Source organism: Adiantum capillus-veneris, chromosome 6 (genome assembly GCF_014529385.1).
Source record: "Adiantum capillus-veneris isolate H3 chromosome 6, ASM1452938v2, whole genome shotgun sequence".
NCBI classification, from domain to species: domain Eukaryota; kingdom Viridiplantae; phylum Streptophyta; class Polypodiopsida; order Polypodiales; family Pteridaceae; genus Adiantum; species Adiantum capillus-veneris.
The window spans coordinates 10258549-10280504 of NC_140936.1; the positions used below are offsets into that span (position 1 = coordinate 10258549).

Here is a 21956-nt window from a genome sequence, read left to right on the forward strand (position 1 = left end):
TAAGCTGCATAAGCAGAAAATCCACTAGGACCACACACACAGTTTTTCTAGAATGATTTGTAAAAAAAAGTGGAGGGATACTGATTACTCATGACATGACTCCTCTCCCTTCTTCTAAATTGGAGAAGATGAAGAAGCTCAACGCACACAACAAAGGGTGCATTTCTTAGTGCACAAATGAAAGATAAGTTAGCTCTTTCCTAGGATATTTATGTGATCCAGTGGTCTACATACACTATCTGGATTTTGCTAAGATTTTGAGACCTCGCGTGCGACTTTCATTCGACTCTTAAGAGCTATGACATGACTTAAGGCACGACCAACCAACATGTCCGCTCGATGTAAATATCATACCTATGAGAAGATGGCTTACAGCAATAATGGTCATCGGTGGACAAATTTGGTCCCAAATCAGTACAACTCCTTACATTAATTTCCACAAGCAGGTAGTGCCACCAGCAAAATTTGAGACCGGATGCCTAAACTTCCATACATCACCTTGAACTCCACATGCAAATTCTACAAGGTAAACTATGAAGTTGCTCTACCAGAAAATTGAACAGTTCTCATCACAAAGCCTATCTTAGCCTGCGACTTTCATACACAGGCTGTGATTACACTGATGCAAAAAGACTCTGATTTTCCTACGACAAACAGGATGTTTCAATTGGAACTCATGTACCCTTTGGAAAAAAACATCAATGCCCTGAAGAGGGCTTCAGAAGAAACCTATTTGTATATTTAGTTTGTCCAGTCATTATATGCCGTTTCTCATTTGCTAAAAAGGTTGCACGTCTCCTCACCCATCCTCTCAAAGATCTTTCAAGTATGGGCTACAGCACTATAGCCCATACTCTGTAAAACCTTAGCAACTCCTTAGCTCACGGATAGAAAAGCATGCCCATTTTACACGGGTTCAAAAAACCTCTACATCAACACTCCCTTCTTCCAAAAGGCAGTGCCAACAATGATCTTTTGTCTCAGCTTGTAATACTTACAGACCATGTATACCTTTCTTTAGGTTTGTAATCCACAAACAACTTTTCTGTGCTACTCAACTTTATATTCCCCAAATGTCAATTCAATAAATTGGGGTTTTACAAGATAATAGGATCCACATGGAAAAACAAATAAGGCTCTAACTTTCCGAAGTTGATTTTGCAAGAAGGCTAAAAATGAATCCATCCAAATCACCGTCCAGTACGGCATCAGGATCCGAAACTTCATAATGAGTACGCAGATCCTTGACCATTCTGTAAGGCTGCAAGAACAAGAATGTACTGTGAGAAAATCGACAGATACTCTCTGAAAATGCGAAGCATGTAAAGTATATACCTGAAGAACGTAGGACCGAATCTGGTTTCCCCATGATATTTCCCCAAGGGATGCTGTATGGTGAGCATTAGCTTTCGCTTGTAGAGCCATCTCTCGCTGCTGAAGCCGAGCTTGAAGAACAGCCATAGCAGTCTGTTTATTTCTGTGCTGAGATCTGCATTTGAACTAATCTTAGAGAGAGAGAGAGAGAGAGAGAGAGATGAAATGAACTGAAATGTTATATTAACGTCTTCAAAAAGGCCAAAATGACCTATGAGACCAAAAAGTTACAATTGGTGAATCTGATACCATGTCTGAGTACGAAAATTACAAAGTTACACTAAAACACTAAGGAGAAAGGAAATGGCCCGGGGGGGGGGGGTTTGTGGGTTCGGATGAAATCTCTCATCGGTCGTTGTCGGATCTCATCGACCTCCTCCATGGTCACAACTTTGGTTGGGTGTCTTGCATGTCGAGCTAGAGTGATCTGTATCTTCTTTTGCAGCCTTCATCGGTAGTAGGAGACCCCCCAAGGTCGTGGACGTCTAGATCTGCCAAGTTCAGTGGCTCGGTCAAGCAGTGTACCTCTAGTATGAGTAGGCTCTGAGATTTGGTGTAATGACTGCTCCGTTAGCTCTCCTCTATCTGGTGTAAAGAAATCTGTGATTTGTCTCTGAGACTGTCTTTCCCCTGATGTTCTCAGCAAGCTCTCCCTAAGTCTGTGCAGCTCTAGCAGGAACAATCCAAGACACCTCTGATCCTTGTATCTTATGACCCTAGAAAAAGGTCCGAACCCTTCTCTAAATAGACAGTGGAAGTAGCCGCGTATCTCATAGTATGCCGGGCAGTGACATGTGTAGTGCAGCTCTGTCTCTGTCTCTATCTCTAAGTTACATAGAGAGGAAGAACCGATCTTGGCTCTTGAGCCTAGGTCCAAGGAACCTTTCCGAAACGAGCACATGATTGTATGAGCACCAAGCATAGGCATTTCCATTGTGATTTGCCACAGTTGATTGATTTTGATCAAACAAAAAAGCTTCGAGCGCATTGTTTGCGTGTGTTTGATGAACAGGTTGTCACTCCGTCTCTATGTTCATCTACATTGCATACACAGTCTTTAGAGAAGACAAGATTTTTTTCCTTCACTTTACATGGAAATGGTTTTGTGTTGGAGATGGTTTCAGGAATTTTCAGCCATGGAGATTCTTGAAGACAAAGGAAGCATACTCTCGACAAAGTTGAAGCATCAAAGGAGCCACAAAAGACTTTGTGTCGCTTTCGGCGCGGCCCAAAGAAGCAAGTGTTGCAGACCTTTATGAAGTTCAAGTATCGCACGACCCACACATCAGAGTGGGCCGGCGAAGAGTCCCTTCCAGAATTCCGGATGTTGTTGGCGATCTCCCTCGACGCCATACAGTTCGGTACCACTACCTCACTTTGAAAAGGAGGGGATGTCATGTGACACATCCCAACCCTATGTGTCCGTGGACAAGCTACACCACAGCAGAGTTCAGTCAAGTCAAGTCAAGTTTAGATTAGTAGTGATCTGGCACTTTTGTGAGTCTATTCGTAGACCGTGCATGCCCAGTCACTTAGCATAGATGCATATACTCCGGTTGCGCACAGCATGATCATCGGAATTCCCATCAGAATCCATTAGCATCAGTTAGGGAAATTTTCCAGTGCATTTAGCCTATTTTCCTATTTATTGGTATTTTCACTTATTATTTTTAAGTGACTTTCCAACAAAAGTAGGTAGGGCAATTTTGCTAAGTTAATATATAAGCAAACCCAAGTTAGCACTTTCTGGCAAAAGAGGCAGCAGGAGCTTCCCGCTCAACACAGGCAACTTCTCAACAGTACCCACCACCCCCCCCCCCCCCCCCCCACCCCCCAGCATCATACCATCGCCATCCTCCCACTTCCCTTGGCGTTTTCCATAGCAAGCCATCGCCATACAACCTCTTGCTTGGCGTTTTTCCCCCCACAGAATCAGCCCAGCCATAGCATTTTTACTAAGGCTAGGGAACTGCAGCAGATCCAACATCGCCAGCATCACTTGCAGATTCAGCGTTTTTTCAGCCTTGTCAAAAACGCCAGCTCAGCAGTAGCAAAAACACTGAATTCAGCATTTGGATTCTTGCACTTTTCAGCTTATGACACAGTAGCAGAACCACCCCTAGACGGTTGCAGATGTTCCCCCCATTTTCAGCCATAAAAACGCAGCCAAAATAGTCATTTTCAGCCACCGAACAGTCCCAAAATTCAGCAGTTAGAAGATCTCAGATTTCAGCCATCAAGTTGTCGTCGTCTTCACCGTCGTCGTCATCGGCATAGTCCAACTTGCATCAGTCCATTGCATACGCATTGTACACCTTTGTGCAATCAAAGTAGACCACTCTCGCCGACGAGAGTGGGGCCTTCGGAGGAGGGTTTTACAACCTCTCGGTGTCGTATCTCTTCTCTCTCCTTCTCTCAGTCTCATTCACTTGCACGCACAATATCCACTCACTTTGTTCGTGACCACAGCATTCTACAAGACGGAAAGCTCTCTCTTTCCCTAAGAACTAAAAGGAACATTGAGCAATAAAGATCACTAATCTTGAGAAAATACAACATTCATTCCGCTGCACCTTACATGAGGCAGCACATAGCTACATGTACCTTCGTGACATCAAAGCGGTAAGTCCTTAGTCAATTCTTGATCCTTGGAAAGTTGGATGTTGTATTTGTTTTAAGTGTTGACTGTGAAGTCTTGTGAATTGCAGGCGGGATGACATCCTCGCTATTGTGGAGAGTAGATAGACGTATATGAGTCGTCCTATTCATGGGATGGCTGCTATACTCCATCCTCTCTACAAGACTCCAAAGCTTTTTGCAGAGAGCGGTTTGCTCAACTTGCAATCGGAGTATCTAGACAGGATGTTCACTGAGGATGAGCAACTCGACCTTGACAACGAGATGAGCAGCTACATGAACAATCTGAGACCGTCTTTCTTGAGGAGTGTGTCTTTGAGGCAGGAAGCTACCAAGCTTCCCATCACTTGGTGGCAAAACTATGGCAGAGCCGGGCTTCCAAATTTGTGCAACTTGCACTACGTATTCTCTCACAGGTATTCTAATTTCTCGCATAAACCAAGCAGTGTTTACTACGCTGGTGTTTCGTGGTTCTCATTTATTCCTTTATTTTGTGTATATGTCATATGACATATGTCTATAGGATTGCTCAGTTGGTGCTTGTGAGCGCAATTCGAGCACCTCCTCTTTGATACACACAAAGATTCGAAACCGCTTTAGCACTATGCATTTGGAGAAGTTGGTCTATTGTCGAGCGAACATGAAGCTCGTGCGTAGCTTTCATGCTTTGGGGTCACCCAAGCAGGTAAGTCTTAATAATAGATCATTGCTACATGAGTCTTGGATATGAGAGTCTCGATGTTAAAAATTAATACTTGGCTACTTAAACTTTTGAGCAGGTAGATCTGACTCAAGTGAAGATGGTTCCAGATCCTATTGCACAGGAGATAGATTGTCGGATTAGAGATGAGCAGGACGAGATTCTTCAAGAGCTTCATAGAGAGCTTGAGAGCGTGGATCGGCGGGTCACTAGATCACGAGCACGAGCCCTCGCCATCCCTCTTCGCCAGGTGGTTGCAGATCCAGAGAGAGCACAATGGGAGAGCATTCGCAGAGGCAAGCTGCCTGTGCGCAGTAGTCGTGGTCGAGCGAATGAGACAGTGCGTCTCATTCTGATTGAGGAGGCGGATGACCCATTTGAGTTGCTGGTGCTTCAGGAGATCCCACCATTGTTGAGCCAGAGTTTGATGAGGAGGGCAATGTCTTGACAGAAGGAGACATGGCCTCCTCATCTTCAGAGTCCGATAGGGATGTTTGAGTATCTTGATTTCCATGTAGTATGTAGTATGTACTTTGCGGCTGCTAGCATCTTAGCATGCTTCCTAGTTTCCTTTTTTATTGAGTCAGGCATCGTGCTTTGTTCCACCTTTGTTTATTGTGGACGAATTATCATTGGATGTACCTTTTGTTTGATGAGATTATGGTTTACCATTTATGAAGTATGTCATGCCAATACTTTAAACTTTTCGGGTCTCGTCTGTTGTGTAGTGTGTAATCATGCAGTGTGTAAATACTAAATCAAGATCACTATGAAGCTCTTTGTAGTTTGTTATGCTTATGAATGTACTATCAAGTACAGACTATATTGTAGGTTTTTGGCTTTCAAAAAAAAAACCATACGCATTTTACGTACCTAACAAGTCAATCCATTCAATACTACGTACACGACGTACCGAATACGTACCGTACCTTACGTACCTTTCCACCTTGAGATGATGTGATTTCTCACGAGCATGATGATTTGTATGATCACAATGTGATTGTTCACAAGGATGATGGATTAGTTGATGCTTTTTCTAGTGAAGCTAACCTCATTGCAGATTCGATCAATCACGAAGCACCGATCTTGGCTCTCGAGGCGAGGTCCAAAGAACCCCCTCAGGAAGAACCGATCTTGGCTCTCGAGCCTAGGTCCAAGGAACCCCCACAGGAAGTACTATGGGTTCGCATGATTAGTCAGCACGCATTGTAAAAGTGTTTCATTCGTGATCGTTTCCTGTATTTTAGTCAACGTCTTTATGTGATCCGTTTTCATAGGCATGACATATTGTACGTTGAGCACGTTTCACTCATGAATGAGCACGGGTGTATACGGATTGTTCATGAAAAGCTGAAAAGTATGCATTCAGGGAAGTCACATTCCATGTCTCTTCCTTGGCAAGACACAGTTGTAGAAAGAGCACATGAAAGTATGAGCACAAGCATGGGGATTTCTTTTGTGAATTGCCACAGTTGATTGATTTAGATCAGCAAGAAAAGATTCGATCTCATTGTTTGCATGTCTTGGATGGATGGGTTGTCAATCCTTGTATTTGTTCATCTACATTGCATGCACAGTCTTTTGAGAAAACAAGATTTTTTCAGTCACTTTACATGGAATAGGTATGTTCATGTTTTTGTGTTGGAAGTGGTCTCAGGAATTTTCAGCCTCGGAGATTCTTGAAGAAGGTAGACGCATGACTCTAGACAAAGTTGAAGCATTGAAGGAGCTACAGAAGACTTTGTGTCGCTTTCGGCGCGGCGCAAAGAAGCAAGCGTTGCAGACCTTTATGAAGTTCAAGTATCGCACGACCCACACCTCAGGGTGGGCCGGCGAAGAGTCCTTTCGAGGATTCCGGATGTCGTTGGCGATCTCCCTCGACGCCATACAGTTCGGTACCAGTACCTCACTTTAAAAAGGAGGGGATGTCACGTGACACATCCAACCCCTATGTGTCCAAGGACAAGCTACAGCACGACAAGGGTTCAGTCAGTCCCGTCAGTCTAGATTTAGGAGTGAGTCTGTTCGCAGACCGTGCATGTCCAGACACTTAGTGTAGATGCATATCCTCTGGTTGCACACAGCATGATCATAAGCATTCCCATCAGAATCCTTCAGGGGAATTTTCCAGTGCATTTTACCTATTTTTGACATTTTTCACTTATTATTTTTAAGTGACTTTTGTTGGAAAGTAGGTAGGGCAAATTGAGTAAGTTTGTATATAAGCAAACCTAGACTAGCACTAATTGGCAGAAGAGGAAGCAAGAGCACCTTGCTCAACAGGCAACTTCTCAGCAAGACCAACCCCCGCGACTACTCTGGCGTTTTCTCCACAGAAGACCTAGCGTTTTTGCATCACATTAGCCTTGGCGATTTGTGCACAGCAGATCAGCCCCGGCGCCGTCAAGACACAGCAGATCAGCCTAGCGTTTTGCATTTGCAGAACAACCGGCGACAGCAACAGATTTTCAGCCCTAACGTTTTTTATTTGCAGATCAGCCCCAGCGTTTTGCAGATTCACCGCGACGGAACACCAAGAAGCATCAGCGTTTTCAGCCCTAACGTTTTTTATTTGCAGATCAGCCCCAGCGTTTTGCAGATTCACCGCGACGGAACACCAAGAAGCATCAGCGTTTTCAGTTTTCAGCCCTAAGACACCGCAGATCAAATCCAGAACCTCGCAGATCTCACCTTCCCGCAGCAATTCCTCGCCGCACGGTCAGTTTCCGCAAGCATGACAGTTTCAGCCCGGAAAACGCAGATTTCAGCATCTGCGTTTTCAGCGCGTCGTCGTCGACATCATCACCGACATAGAGTCAGAATTCAGCAGATAAAGATTTGCAGATTTCAGCCCTTAGCATTCTCAGATTTCAGCCCGTCTCGTCGTCGTCCTCATCGTCGTCGATATCGTCAGCAAGTCCAAGCATTGTAGAGATTTGTGCAATCAATAGTAGACCACTCTCGCCAACGAGAGTGGGGCCTTCGGAGGAGGGTTTTACAACGTCTCTTGTGTCGTATCTCTCTTCTCTCTCTATCTCTCAGTCTCATACACTTGCACGCACAGTGTCCATTCACTTGCTTGTGATCATTGCACTCTCTCATTAAGAACGGAAGGCTCTCCCTTCCATAAGAACAAAAAGGAACCCTTGAGCACAGTTCGGAGCACTCATCTTGAGCAAAGTTCAAACATTCATTCTCCTGCACCTAACACTAAGTGTCTGGACATGCACGGTCTGCGACTCACAAAAGTGCCAAATCACTTCCTATTCTAGACTTGACTGGCTGAACTGAACCCTGGTCATGCTGTAGCTTGTCCACGGACACATAGGGTTTGATGTGTCACGTGACACGGACACATAGGGTTGGATGTGTCACGTGACAAGACAAGTTTGAAACAGATACCATCCATTTCAAACAAATTCCAAACAAGTTCTCAATTAAAGTTCAAACTTGAAAAGCCATCTCGACATCAGTCGAGCTCGAAAAGACAACTAGCTTTCCATCCTAAAACCTGCACCAAAAATTAAGGTTAGGTTTGTTACAAAAATTTATAGCCGAATGCATCATGCTGCATATACTCTTGAATAGTTGAAACAGGCCTCGACAAACAGTGTCCCTCTAGCGGTGATGATAGTCCAATGGTATAGCAATCACACTGAGCCTCCAAGGTAATCAGCTCGTGAAGAGACACCTATTGCAAGATGTCCAAAAATTTCAAGTCGCAATCTGCTAGGGTTTCCATGGCAAGCATTTTAGGACACCCCACTCTGCCAGAAGTTGCACTCCAAAGGAAGATGTTAGAAAACATGTAATTTTGGCCAAAAATTTTCTTAAAAGCTTGCCAAGTCCTTGAAGTGTGCGGCTTTGATAGCTATAGACATCCAACACTTCATGGCACTGCCTCTGAGAAAAATAGTGGCTTGAAAAATTTTGATCCTTCTCGTGCAAGTGATCTTGAATTCCTTATGGCTTATGCCCTATAAGCAAAGCGATGAAGATGGGAGCGCGCTCAATGCGCGATGAAGTAAGGGTGGGAGTGACTAGGGCCAAGGCATGCAGTTTATTTGATAAATTTCCCTGTGAAACTTAGAAGCACCATCTTCTCTGTCCGCTCTTTGGTAGGACCAGTATGCTTTCAGAAAAGCACAAGCCTGGAATTCTGATACCACTGTCAAGGGGACGAGCACCACGTGCCAACGGAAAAGAACAGACTGGACAACTTTAAGCACTTCAAATAACAACTCAACTGAAGAGTGCACGACACACGAGACGGGGAGTGGCGGAATTCCACCCCAAAGGAGCATTGGCCCCAAACGTTGGCACCTTTTCGGTATTTCTTTATATTGCTTGAACTCAGTACAATGCCGGTACTCCATCCATGTACCTTTACCCAGAAGCGTGTTAGAGAGTGAGCCCATAGCACGTATTTAAAGACCCTTGGCCTATCAAAAGCAACTAGTTACATGAAAAGCTTCAAATTCTAAAAGCATCAGGCTTCCCAAAAGCAACCTAGCACTAATCATGGAAATTCGTACAATTGCCACGTCATCAACGTAAAACGCAGAAATCCGTATTGTCTGTCACGTGGCACTGCCAACGCAAAATGCAGATGTCCGTACAACTGCCACGTCATCTTCTTCTTACACGTGTGTGTGTGTGTGTGTGTGTGTGAGCTTTACTTCTAGTGACTTGGCCCACCATCGAGCGGGGTCCTGCAAGTTGGTGGGAACTCGTCTTTAAAAATAGGCCACTCAGCAAGACTTTGCAAGTTGGTAAAACTTCTTCTGCTACTTCTGTTTCTTCTAGGGTTTAAGCCACTTGGCCGAGATCTGCACGATGGCTCCGTCCTTTAGTGGCTTGACACGTCAGCAATTTGAGAGAGAGAGATAGATAGATTGAATTATCGTCCGCGGAGGTCAGTTATGACCCATGGGACCGAGATCAAAACATTACAAAGGAGTTCTTCTAAACAGGAGGATCGTGAGATACATCTCAGTTAAGGACTGAGGGTCCAAAGGGGTGTCAAAAGGAAAGTTAAAATAAACAAAGCTAAGAAGGGGAAGGTGAGGAGGGAGCCTGCTTGGGAGTTCGAAACTCCTGGATGATGGGTTTACCTCCTCGATAGACTGCCCATTTTACTGTTGTGCGTGCTTCTCGCATCTTTTGGAGTTCTGCCTTTTTTTGTTTGAGTTGGGCGGATGTGAGATCTTCTGCAAACCAAATTTTAGTATCCCTGAGAAGCCTTGATTGCTCAAGGAGTTCCATTCGATCCGCCTTGGTCTTGAAGGTGAGGATTGCGTGATTGGTGCGATGCTCATGTGTAAGAAAGGTGATTGTTGCTGGATCCCATTGTACGAAGGGGGTTACTGCTTGGACACGGGCAAAGCACTCGTGAAACTTGTGATCTCCCTCCCCTTTCCAGTCACTTGGGAGCCCGTCGATACGAACATTGAGGGAGAGAGAGAGAGAGAGAGAGAGAGAGAAAACAAACTTTGCAACTCAAAACCATGATCAATGACTATCCACCCCATGCACGTATATAGTCAAGTAGGCAAAGGTAAAAGAATCACAGAAGTTGGGAAAAACCTTAAAAACTACATGAAAATAGGTAGCAATGGGAGGCCACAAATCTTGACCCAAAATGACTGGCTAGACCAAACTAAAAGTGTCCAGCCATGCATTCTACATGCAATGGGTGGCTAGCTTGGAAAACCACTAGCCATACAAAAATGCCACAAGCAACCAAGGACGACACTCTTAACACCCCCTCTCAACACCTGATGCTAAAACATGTAATGTGCAACGGAAGTGATTGATGGTGAATGCTCAGGATGAGTGCTAAGGACGTGCTCAAGGTTCCTTTCACTGAATGAGAGAGTTCCTTTTACTTCATGAGAGATGTGCAAAGACTAGAGAGAGAAGAGAGAATGGTACTGTGAGTGAAGGTTATGTGAGTGAAGGTTATGTGAGTGATAGAGAGAGAGAAAGGAGACTTACACCAGATGGGGATCTCAAATCCCCCTCCAAGGGGTCCCCCTCTCTATTGCTAGAGAGGCATTTGCTTTAGATTGCACAAATGTTGATACAATGGTCTTAGATGCTAGGTGTTGATGGCTCTTGCTATAGGTGTTGGATTCTGAGAGGTTGAGGGCTGAAATGCAAAAACACTAGCGAAGCTTGTGGGATCTGCAACCTGCAATGAGGCTATGGCTGATGCCGATGTGCTGATAAAGGGAATGGAAATGGGCTGAAAACTGAAAACGCTGGTATATCTGAGGGATAAGGCTGAAAACTGTTGGCACTATGCTAATCTGGTACTTGGTGTAAGGAGGGCTGAAAACTCCAGATCTTTTATCTGCTGAATTCTGACTCTATGTTGGTGACAACGGCGATGACGATGCAACGACGACGCGCTGAAAACGCAGATGCTGAAATCTACATTTTCCGGGCTGAATCTGCAAACTTCGGCAGATCTAACCTTGCGGCAAGGATCTGCTACGAGAAGGTGAGATCTACGAGGTTTGAGACTTGTTTTGCAATGTCTATACGCTAAAAACTGAAAACGCTGGTTCAACTGAAGGTTCTGTCACCGGGAATCTGCAAACGCTGGGGTTAGTTAGCAAATGCAAAAACGCTAGGCTGTGCTGAGGTTCTGCTGGAAAAACGCTAGTGGATATAATGTGCCCTGCTGTAGCCAGGTGAATCTGCAAATGCAAAACGCTGACTGATCTGCAATGCTGAAAACGTTGGACTTGTTCTTGGCTGAAAACGCTAGGTCTGCTGCCGGGGGTCTTGCTAAGAAGGTGATGTGTCGGACGTCTGGTCCCTGCTGCCTCTTTTGCCAGAAAGTGCTAGCGCTGGGTTTTCTTATATACTTGCTTGTCAAATTGCCCTACCCAGTTTTCCAGCAAAAGTCACTTAATAATAATAAGTGAAAAATGGCTAAAATAGAAAAAATAGATATGTGCATTGTAAAAATGCTCCTGATGAATTCTGATGGTAATCTGATGATCATGTTGTGTGCAACTAGAGGATATGCATCTACTCTAAGTGCCTAGACATGCACGGTCTGCGAACAAACTCACAAAAGTGCCAGAACACTTCCTAAGCTAGGCTAACTGAACTGAAATGAACCCATGTCATGAAGTAGCTTGCCACGTACACATAGGGTTAAATGTGCACATGACCCCTCCTTTTCAAAGTGAGGTACTGGTACTGAACTATATGGCGTCGAGGGAGATCGCCAACAACGTCTGGAATCCCGGAAAGGACTCTTCACGGGCCCACTCTGATGCGTGGGTCATGCGATACTTGAACTTCATAAAGGTCTGCAACGCTTGCTTCTTAGGGCCGCGCCGAAAGCAACACAAAGTCATCTGTGGCTCCTTCAATGTCACGTGACACATCCAACCCTATGTGTCCGTGGACAAGCTACAGTACGACAAAGGGTTCAGTCAGTCCAGTCAGTCTAGATTTAGAAGTGATCTGGCAATTTTGTGAGTCTATTCGTAGACCGTGCATGCCCAATCACTTAGTGTAGATGCATATCCTCTGGTTGCACACAGCATGATCATAAGCATTTCCATCAGAATCAATTAGGGGTTTTTTCCAATGATTTTAGCCTATTTTCCCTATTTTTGACATTTTTCACTTATTAATTTAAGTGACTTCCCAACAAAAGTAGGTAGGGCAATTTTGCTAAGAAAATATATAAGCAACCAAAGCTAGCATTCTTTGGCAGATGAGCAAGGAGCACAACAGGCCCTCAGGCAACAGGTACTCCCTCTCTCAACAAGAACCCCTCAGCACCCCCAAGAACTTGGCATTTTCAGCTTTGCCGTCCTCGCCAATATCAAGCCTAGCGTTTTGGTATCGCCACAGTCCCCCTAGCCTGGAGTTTCAGCTTTGCTTCCTCGCCATCATTCCCCACAGGTCAAGCATTTTCACTAACGCTATAGTAGCTGCCAGCGTTTTTCATTTTCAGCCTTTAGCGGAGAAATTGCAGCAGCGTTTTCAGCATTCAAGTCAGCAACAGATTCAGCCCTAGAGATTTGCAGAGTATCATCATTTTCAGCCCTCAAAAACGCAGCCAAACCTGCATTTTCCAGCCGCCCAAAACAGACCCAAGTTCAACAGATTTCAGCAGATAGAAGACCGCAGATTTCAGCCCTTAAGTCATCGTCACCATTCACGTCGTCTTCACCGGCATAGTCCCAAGTTTCATCAGTTCCCATGCATCGTCATTGTACCACTTTGTGCAATCATAAGTAGACCACTCTCGCCGACAAGAGTGGGGCCTTCGGAGGAGGGTTTTACAACGTCTTTGGTGTCGTATCTCTCTTCTCTCTATCTCTCAGTCTCATACACTTGCACGCACAGTGTCCATTCACTTTGTTTGTGATCATAGCATCTCTCATTAAGAACGGAAGGCTCTACCTTCCATAAGAACAAAAGGAACCTTGAGCACAGTTCGGAGCACTCATCTTGAGCAAAGCGCAAACATTCATTCCGTTACACCTAACATTCAATGCTTCAACTTCGTCTATAGTCATGCCTCTACCGTCTTCAAGAATCTCCGAGGATGAAAATTCCTGAAACCACTTCCAACACAAAAATGAACATACACATTCCATGTAAAGTGTTTGGAAAAATTCTAGTCTTCTTTAAAGAGTGTGCATGCAATGTAGATGAACATATAGACGGAATGTCAAACCGTTCATCAAACACATGCAAACAATGGACTCGAAACTTGTCTTTCTGATCTATATCTATCAACTATGGCAAATCACAATGGAAATGCCGATGCTCTTGTGCTCTTTCGAATACTATGTCATGCCAAGAAAGAGACATGGAATGTGAATTCCTTGGGTGCACACATTTCATCTTTCCATGAGTAATCTGCATATATCCGTGCTCATTCATGAGTGAATCGTGTTCATCATGCAATATGGTATGCCTGTGAAAAGGGATCACATAATGATGGTGACTAAAAATACAGGAAAGCACCACGAATGAAACACCCCAACAATGCGTGCTGACTAATCATTCGAACACAGAATACTTCCTGTGGGGGTTCTTGGAACCTCGACTCGAGAGCCAAGATCGGTTCTTCGTGATTGATTGAATTTGCAATGAGGTTAGCTTCACTAGACAAAGTATCAACTAAACCATCATCCTTGTGAACAATCACATCTTTATCCTGCAAATCATCATGCTCGTGAATAATCACATCTTGATCATGCAAATCATCATGCTTATCATTATCATGCAAATCATGTGTGTCCTGCTTTGAAGAAGAAAAGACTGAGAGAATCTCCTTCTCCTAATTCTTTTCAATCTTCGCCTACATATTAGAAACGAGAGATGAAGAACGAACAACCTGCTCCCCACGAATGACAATGGGAGAGTCACTCTTGGCATTGAAAGTGAAAGTATTAGCTGCCCAATCAATGAGAGGGTTATGCTGACGAAACCATTGAATGCCTAAAAGCATATCACATCATGAAAGAGGAGAGACTACAAATTTTCTGCGGAAGGACGCTTGTTGAACAGTGAACAAAACATCAAGGCACTCTTGCGTGATGAGAGAGTCCATACCAAGAAGCCCGACACCTCTAAAGGAGATGTCCTGCTAACCTCCAAGCGGACTCTTTAGACAAGAGAGTCACTAATCACATCATGAATACTGCCTGGATCAAACAATATGACAAAACGCTGACCCTTCACATGACCGTGACACTTAATGAGAGACTCATCAATGGGAGGATCATGAGAAACTTAGGTCACACTCGTGTTCTCATTTATTGCATTGACAAAGGACGTGGATTCTCTGGGGTCTTTAGATTCATTAGAGTCAAGCTTAGGACATGTTCTTTTTATGTGACCCTTGACGTGACAATAATAACATTGACCCTCCTTAGAATAAATGCTTTGTTCTTCCAACGTGATGTTACATGTATCCTCCTAAAATTCCTTGTTCTACCTTTTCATCTGGAGTGAGCTTAGGTTTAGCAATTGTGTTAGCTTTACCCTTAGATTCATTTTGAGTGTTCTTTTTTGAGAGACTAGAGGAAGATTGGTTAGAAGAGTTACCATTCTTACTGTTCTTACCATTTTGAGGGCTTTGAGAAGTCTGAGAGGTACTTTGCGAAGTCTTGTTCTCCTTAGGCTTTACCTTGTTGTGCTTCATCTCCTGTGCGAGAGCAATTGCTACCGCCTTGTTGAGATCTACGAGGTCGAGGACTTCAACATGAAACCTAATATAGTCATCCAACCTGAAAATGAAAGCCTCCTTGCGCTCATCATCCGATTTGCGTAATTGGGTGCCGAGCTACAAAACACGGTTAGAAAAAGACATAACTGGCAAACCATTTTGCTTGAGATTGCACCAATCCTCTTTCAACCGCGTTAGGTATTGTGGTGGCATAAACCGCGCCTTTAGCTTGTCTTGGAATCCGGCCCAATTGAAGGAAAGGGACGTGTCTTCGTCGGTTGCCTCTAGGTGTGCGGCCAATTATGCCTCTTGCCATGCGTGGTACCAATTAATGGCATCACCGGCAAGGTAGATGGCTGCCGTAAGAACCTTCCTATTCCCTGTCTTCTTAGTTGTCGCAAAATAAGCATTAAATTGATGCAACCAAGAATGAATAACAATAGCATCCATCTTACCATCATACTTACTGAACGTGATCTTCTTGGTTACGGGGTTGTGGAGTCTGAATCTCAGCTTGCGCCGCTAGATGAACCACCAACCTCTTTGGCCAGCTCGGGTTTCGAGGTGAGAACCTGTCTGACCAACTCTTGCATGCATTGGTCTCTCTGCGCCTCACGCTCGGACTCCAAGGCCACTCGTCTCTCTTCAGCTGTCTCCTTTCTTTCTTTGGCCACCAAGCGCGCTTACTCACGCTCACGCTCGATAGCTGCCTTTCTTTCTACTTTTCTTTCTTTTCGTTCCTTGGCCGCCAAGCGCGCTTGTTCACGCTCGCGATCCAAGGATGTCGGTCTTTCTTGGCGCGCCCAATCCATGGATTCATGTCTTTCATGGCGCTCACGCTCCAAGGTAACGCGTTGCGCTTCTTGGTGTAACATCATGCCCATCAATGTCTTGAGCAAAGCCTCCATAGGATTTGGATCAATCCTTGGCGTAGATGGGAAAGGGGGAGGGTCAGAAAAACCTCCTAGTTGAGAAAATTCTTCTTCGCCACTGCCATGCTCATCACCTCCATGCAAAGTATCCATTCCGCTTTGGGTGTCTATGGCGAGAGCGGTCTACTATTGATTGCACAAATCTCTACAATGCAATGGACTTGCCGACGATGTCGACAACGATGAGGACAACAACGAGACGGGCTGAAATCTGAAAACGCTAAGGGCTGAAATCTGCAAATCTTAATCTGCTGAATTCTAACTCTATGTTGGCGACGACGACGCGCTGAAAACGCAGATGCTGAAATCTGCATTTTCCGGGCTGAATCTGCAAACTTCGGCTGATCTAACCGTGCGGCGAGGATCTGTTGCGGGAAGGTGAGATCTGCGAGGTTTGGGAGTCGTTCTGCGATGTCTATACACTAAAAACTGAAAATGCGGGTTCAACTGAAGGTTCTATCGCCAGGAATCTGCAAACGCTGGGGTTAGTCAGCAAATGCAAAAATGCTAGGATGTGTTGAGGTTCTGCTGGAAAAACGCTAGTGGATCTGTTGTGTCTTGCTGTAGCCAGGTGGATCCGCAAATGCAAAACGCTGGCTGATCTGCAATGCTGAAAACGTTGGGCTTGTTCTTGGCTAAAAACGCTAGGTATACTGCCAGGGGTCTTGCTGAGAAGGTGCTATGTCGGACGTCTAGTCCCTACTGCCCCTTCGGCCAGAAAGTGCTCGCGCTGGGTTTTCTTATATACTTGCTTGTCAAATTGCCCTACCAAGTTTCCCAACAAAAGTCACTTAATAATAATAAGTGAAAAATGGCTAAAATAGGGAAAATAGGTTTGTGCACTGTAAAAATGCTCTTGATGGGTTCTGATGGTAACCAGATGATCATGCTGTGTGCAACCAGAGGATATGCATCTACTCTAAGCCGACAGACTCACGAAAGTGCCAGAACACTTCCCAAGCTAGGCTAACTGAACTGAACTGAACCCATGTCATGAAGTAGCTTGTTCATGTACACATAGGGTTGGATGTGCACGTGACACTTGGGCTGAAAAACACTAGGGCTGATTGCTGATGCAAAAATGCTAATGCTGAAAACGGTGGTGTTGATGGGGTGTGGTAGGTTGATCCCATGATGCATGCTGATCTGATGCAAAAACGCTAGAGATGCTAATGGTACTGTTGGAGAAAACGCCCGGAGGTACGATGACAAGATCCACTGAGGGACAAGATCCACCGAGGGACAACCTTTGTGAAGATGTTTGTTGTAGGACACAAACCCGCTCACGAACATTGTGGTAGTGGACCTCTATATGATTTTACCAAGCATGAAACACTGGGTTCTTGATGGTCGAATACAACTCTGGCTGACGCACAAAAGAACTGTGGCAACACAACTCCCCAGTTAATCTTCAAACCCACATCCCTTCACAAGCATCAGAAACAAGCTGCTCTATAAGCAATTTCTATGGATGAAAGCGCCATCGTCGGTTGTCAGGCCCTGTAGTAGAGCTGAGTGTGAAAACTACCCCTGTAGTAGAGCGCCGAGAATCTGGGTTATCAGGCCAATCTAAGTCACACTAACCTCGCAATGTGCAACCTCCGTCGCAACCGAAAAATATGCCATACTCCAATGTACTAGAGGACGTACACGCAAATCACATTGCCGATGCACTGTCGAGGCTTGGTCAAAAAAGAACTCAGCATTGAAACTGAAAAGGCAATGTCTAGGAGAAAGTACATCAACTATTCAAGGCAGACACTCATCAAAACCGAAGGAGAGTTTCTCTTTGAGATGCATTGGCCCCTAGCATAGGCGCCTTGGTGGTATTTTTGTCTTTAGTGATGCTTCGATCAAGTTACAATGGCTCTCTGCACTCACCAACTCTGCACAATTGTGCTTGTGTTTTAAAACTTAAACTCTATGTTCACTTCTAATGTTGATAAAAGCAACTTGTCTAAAGCAAACCAATTACAATAATGGTGTACTACAAAAGGCATCTACCCTAGGTAGGGTGCTAAAAGCAGCTACAATAGACTTTACTAGAGAGAGCATTTGTGTGGGTGAAGCTGCCCCAAATCAGCTGCTATCCTTTGTCCACGACCCGTCAACGTCAACCCCAGGTCATTTGGTGATCACACTAGAAATTCTCCAACCAAAGCAGACTGTTTACCATCCGCATTAGCAACTTACGTCTAGTAAGATTACATGCAAGTTACTAAATTATTCCCTAGATGCTCCCCAGATGACTAAGCAAGACTTAGAGCCTTACCCAGACCTCTTGGCCAGCTATTTCAACATGCTACAGTTGACAACTGTTTATACCGGCTAGAAGATTCAAGATCACAAGTGCTCTCATAGAGATCAGATATGATCCATGTATACGATTAAACGTGCCCTTTTACAAACATTTTGGAGCCATTTCTGCTCTTGTGCATGCGCTAAGACTTACATTTTCTCCATGTAGGTAATTCAAAATGGCATTATACAAACATTTGCTAGTTCAAAGTGGCATTATACAAACTGTACCTTTTTTTACTTGTGCATATGATAAGACTTTCGATCAATCATTTTTGGAATAAGAGAAAGTCGTCGAACTTCATAAAACTTGTACAAAGCAAGCTTGTAGGGTAGCTAGTAAATTAGGTAATCTCACCTTTCAGATTGACACTGAGCAGTAATTCCAGTTGGAAGGTGGACAATACGTACAGCACTTTCTGTCTTGTTCGCATGCTGACCTCCCGGACCACCCGAGCAAAATGTGTCAATTCTTAGATCTGATTCATTTATATTAAATTGTGAGCCTGTATCAAGGATTGGAATGACAGCAACCGCAGCAAATGAGGTATGACGGCGTTTATTGCTGTCGAAGGGAGAAATGCGCACAAGTCGGTGAACCCCCGCTTCACATTTCGCATACCCATAAGCATAGTCACCGTCTAACCGCAATGTTGCCCTCTATTATAATTTCCAACATGGAGAAAAGCTCAAGATGGGGTTAAATGATCAACTACAGAAACCAAGTCAGATGCTTTAAAGACTTCTTACAGGAAAATTTTAACACCTTGATGCCTGCATCCTCTCCTTGCACCTCATCGACTGTGGTGGTTTCAAAACCTCTATTTGAAGCCCAAAGCCTGTACATGCGGAGAACCATTGCTGCCCAATCCATACTCTCAGTTCCACCTGCACCGGCTTGAACCTGAAACCCTCACTAACATTAATATAAGGGTGAGCAACAATGGAAAACCTTAGCCCTTGGTAAGAAAACTTTGCAAATATTCCAGAGCCAATGAAAAGAGCAGTAGGGTCATGTGGCATAATGGTCAAATCTTGTAAGGATGCTGACAAAAAGCCTCAAAACTAAATAGAAACAGCTTCATGAAATTTTCCTGGTGGCAATGAGATACACTTTAAAAATAGCAATATAATGCACACCAAAATGACGTATAATCATCTAGACTTTTTCAGATTACCTCCAGAAAGCATGAGCACGCATCTTGATCCCCATTTAGAAGTGCAGCTGTTTCTCTCTCCTTTGCAATTTGCCTCAATTTTGCGAGCGCTTTTGTGGCCTCCTGCAAAAAACAAAACTGCTTTTACATGCAGTGCTAAAAGAGCCATGTGTGGAATGCCAAGATCTCAAAAGCACAGCAAAAAGGCAAACCCAACATTATGCGACCTTACAGCTTCAACTTGGTGATCATTTTCTTCATGGGCTAGCTCAGCAAGACCAACATGCTCAGCAAGATCAACTTCTAACTGCCTGAAAGATTTGAGCCTTGATGCTACAGCTCCTCGCTCGCGGCTGTGCTTTGCTGCAGAATTTGGATCTTGCCACAAATCTGGATTCTCCAGTATTTTATCAAGCTGCTTCACTCTTACAAGCATCTCCTTCCACTGAAATCACATATAAAGAATTGGAACATGCAAATGTCAATGAACTCTGTTGAAGTTGATGAAGGCCTCTAGCAAACATGTGCAAATAGTTCGTTCAAATAATTTCGAGGAGCACATTTTTCCAGCAGATTCCCAAAAATGTTAAAGTACTTGGACGTGTGGACATCAAAATGCAGACATTACATTTGACTGAAGAATATGGTAATTTAAACTACAGCTTATAGGTTTGTACCCCCTGCAAATTCCATGTGCATGCATGCACTCGCATGCTTGCACGCCTGTAAACACAGCTTCCCCCTACAAGAGACTTACCCGCATTCTGCATTTTATTAGCTGCAGGGATCTGGCAGCTGAAGCGGCATGACTACGCCAATCACTCTCACTGTCTTCATTGATTTGCCAACCACGGGCTGCAATGTTGTCTGTTTCATTGGCTCCTTCCCATGTGGACGGATCCTCCGACAAGCAAGAGGTGCAGTAAAGGAGCCTGTGCGTCCAGGGTGTCTGAGGCGCCCACGGTTCCAAGCGGGACTTGGCTGAGCTGACGTTTCCGAAGGGAGCAGCAAGCCAGGAAGGAACGCTGGTTGTAGGCGCTTGTGCCAATCGCCACAGGCTCCGTCGCAGTACCCTCGTACGCATCCAAAAGAGAGTCATTTTGCTACTCCATGAGCATCTTTCAAATTTTCCATTTGGTCATTAGTGAGCAGGCAATCCCGGGGGTGAAACTTGGTATTTGAATATGCACCAGAGACCAAGGTCGGGGGTGAAACTTGGTAAACCCACAAGGTTGCCCACCGGTCACAAGAAGTTTTGGTCCCACATTGTGACTTACCTCAACATCATGAGCTTCTGTGAGGGAGGCACCGCTTACCTAGCTAGGTACAATTGGGGGCACGGGACCGCCGGCCCGGTGGGGGGGCCGGCGGTCCCCTGCCCCCAATCGTAACTAGCTAGGTATGTGGTGCCTCTCGAGCAAAAGCTCATGATGTTATGCTGAAAAACATTTAAAAAGACTCCATTTTCCTACATGAGAATGTTTCTAAATCTTCTTGTGGGTAGGTTGGTCATGCTGCGATTTCAAACATAATGTATTCCAGGATGTGGGTTTGCATGAATTGCAAATTGTGCAAGTGTAGCACAATGTCATGTGTTGCAAGTTACAAGACAGTAATTGCATTATTTGTATAGAAAAATTCAAGATTTTGTTTCCATATAGACTAGGATTTTAAGGCTAGTTGCAACTTGGCTGCTACACGAACGAAAGCTGGAACAATGTTCGCTTTAGATGTGAGTATGCCTTCAGGAAGTACTATCATCCTTACACAAGGAAATGTTGTATTTGGAGTTATAACTATTTGCCATAAATATCCATGAAACAAAGGGTAATGCCTCAAGTTGTCCAATTTTGGGGTTATAATAATCCATTTTTGAGGAAGTGACATTAAAAGAAAAACACGAGTTACTTTTTGAGAAACGACGATTATAATCCATTTTTGAGGAACTATAATTCAAAGAAAAACATGAGTTAATTCTTCACACAATTATTGCAACCCCAATTTTGGGATTGTAATAATCCATTTTTGAGGAGGTACAATTAAAAGAAAAAAATGAGTTACTTTTTTAGAAACTACAGTTATAATCCATTTGTAATGAGCTATAATTAAAAGAAAAACATGAGTTACTTTTTCACATTATCAATTTTTTGTAAAATTGTCAAAAAAAATAGATAGTGTACAGGTGAGTGCCATGTAGAAGTACGGTGGAGAGTTGGCATAGTGTCTCTCCAATATTTATAAAAAATAGAAGTTGTGCCCTACCTTGTAGTCCAGTTCTTACTACATAGGCATGCAAATAAGGATTGAAATAACAAACCTGAATTTTAGTCGGTTCACTGTTGCACACTTTGTTTGGTTCACACACTTTGCTTGGTTCACTTTACCGTCACTCTTCATATCTTTGCAATTGAATCTTAGAAAGGAATTGGACATGAGTTAGGCTATAAATTGAAGATCTTCCTCTCTCTTTTCTATTCCCTTTCGTTGCCAAGCTTAACTTATTTTTGAAAGAGTATGCTTTGCATCTCCTAAAACCCCATAGCTTTTTGGCCATGCAACAATTGGCATCTCTTGCAATAAGTGTGCTCCACAAGAAAATATCCTACACATGAAGCTCATCAATCACATGTTGTGCCTTTGAGAAT

The 21956-nt window shown here is 44.1% G+C and overlaps 2 protein-coding genes across 2 annotated transcripts; one reads left to right on the forward strand and one right to left on the reverse strand.

The window, feature by feature from the left end:
* Positions 1–888: 888 nt before the first annotated feature.
* On the reverse strand, positions 889–20467 carry LOC147455136 (Peptide chain release factor 2). The gene is made up of 7 exons (XM_086513965.1): positions 20069–20467; positions 19544–19756; positions 19333–19434; positions 18921–19058; positions 18513–18814; positions 1336–1489; positions 889–1261 (listed from the first exon to the last, which is right to left on the reverse strand). Exons 1-7 carry the CDS (start codon positions 20408–20410, stop codon positions 1139–1141), a joined length of 1374 nt encoding a protein of 457 aa, XP_086370091.1. The 5' UTR covers positions 20411–20467; the 3' UTR covers positions 889–1138.
* Positions 3236–7579, forward strand: LOC147455137 (uncharacterized). The gene is made up of 3 exons (XM_086513966.1): positions 3236–4427; positions 4535–4696; positions 4791–7579. The coding sequence occupies exons 2-3, from the start codon at positions 4616–4618 to the stop codon at positions 5157–5159; spliced, it is 450 nt and encodes a 149-aa protein (XP_086370092.1). The 5' UTR covers positions 3236–4427; positions 4535–4615; the 3' UTR covers positions 5160–7579.
* Positions 20468–21956: the final 1489 nt, after the last annotated feature.

Coding starts and splice junctions, on each gene's coding strand:
- LOC147455137 (XM_086513966.1), top strand. CDS start 4,616: ATGCATTTGGAGAAGTTGGTCTATTGTCGAGCGAACATGAAGCTCGTG. Junction 4,697..4,790: donor CTTTGGGGTCACCCAAGCAG/GTAAGTCTTAAT, acceptor ACTTTTGAGCAG/GTAGATCTGACTCAAGTGAA.
- LOC147455136 (XM_086513965.1), bottom strand. CDS start 20,410: ATGACTCTCTTTTGGATGCGTACGAGGGTACTGCGACGGAGCCTGTGG. Junction 18,815..18,920: donor GAGAGGATGCAGGCATCAAG/GTGTTAAAATTT, acceptor AAATTATAATAG/AGGGCAACATTGCGGTTAGA. Junction 1,490..18,512: donor GCTCAGTGTCAATCTGAAAG/GTGAGATTACCT, acceptor GTTCAAATGCAG/ATCTCAGCACAGAAATAAAC.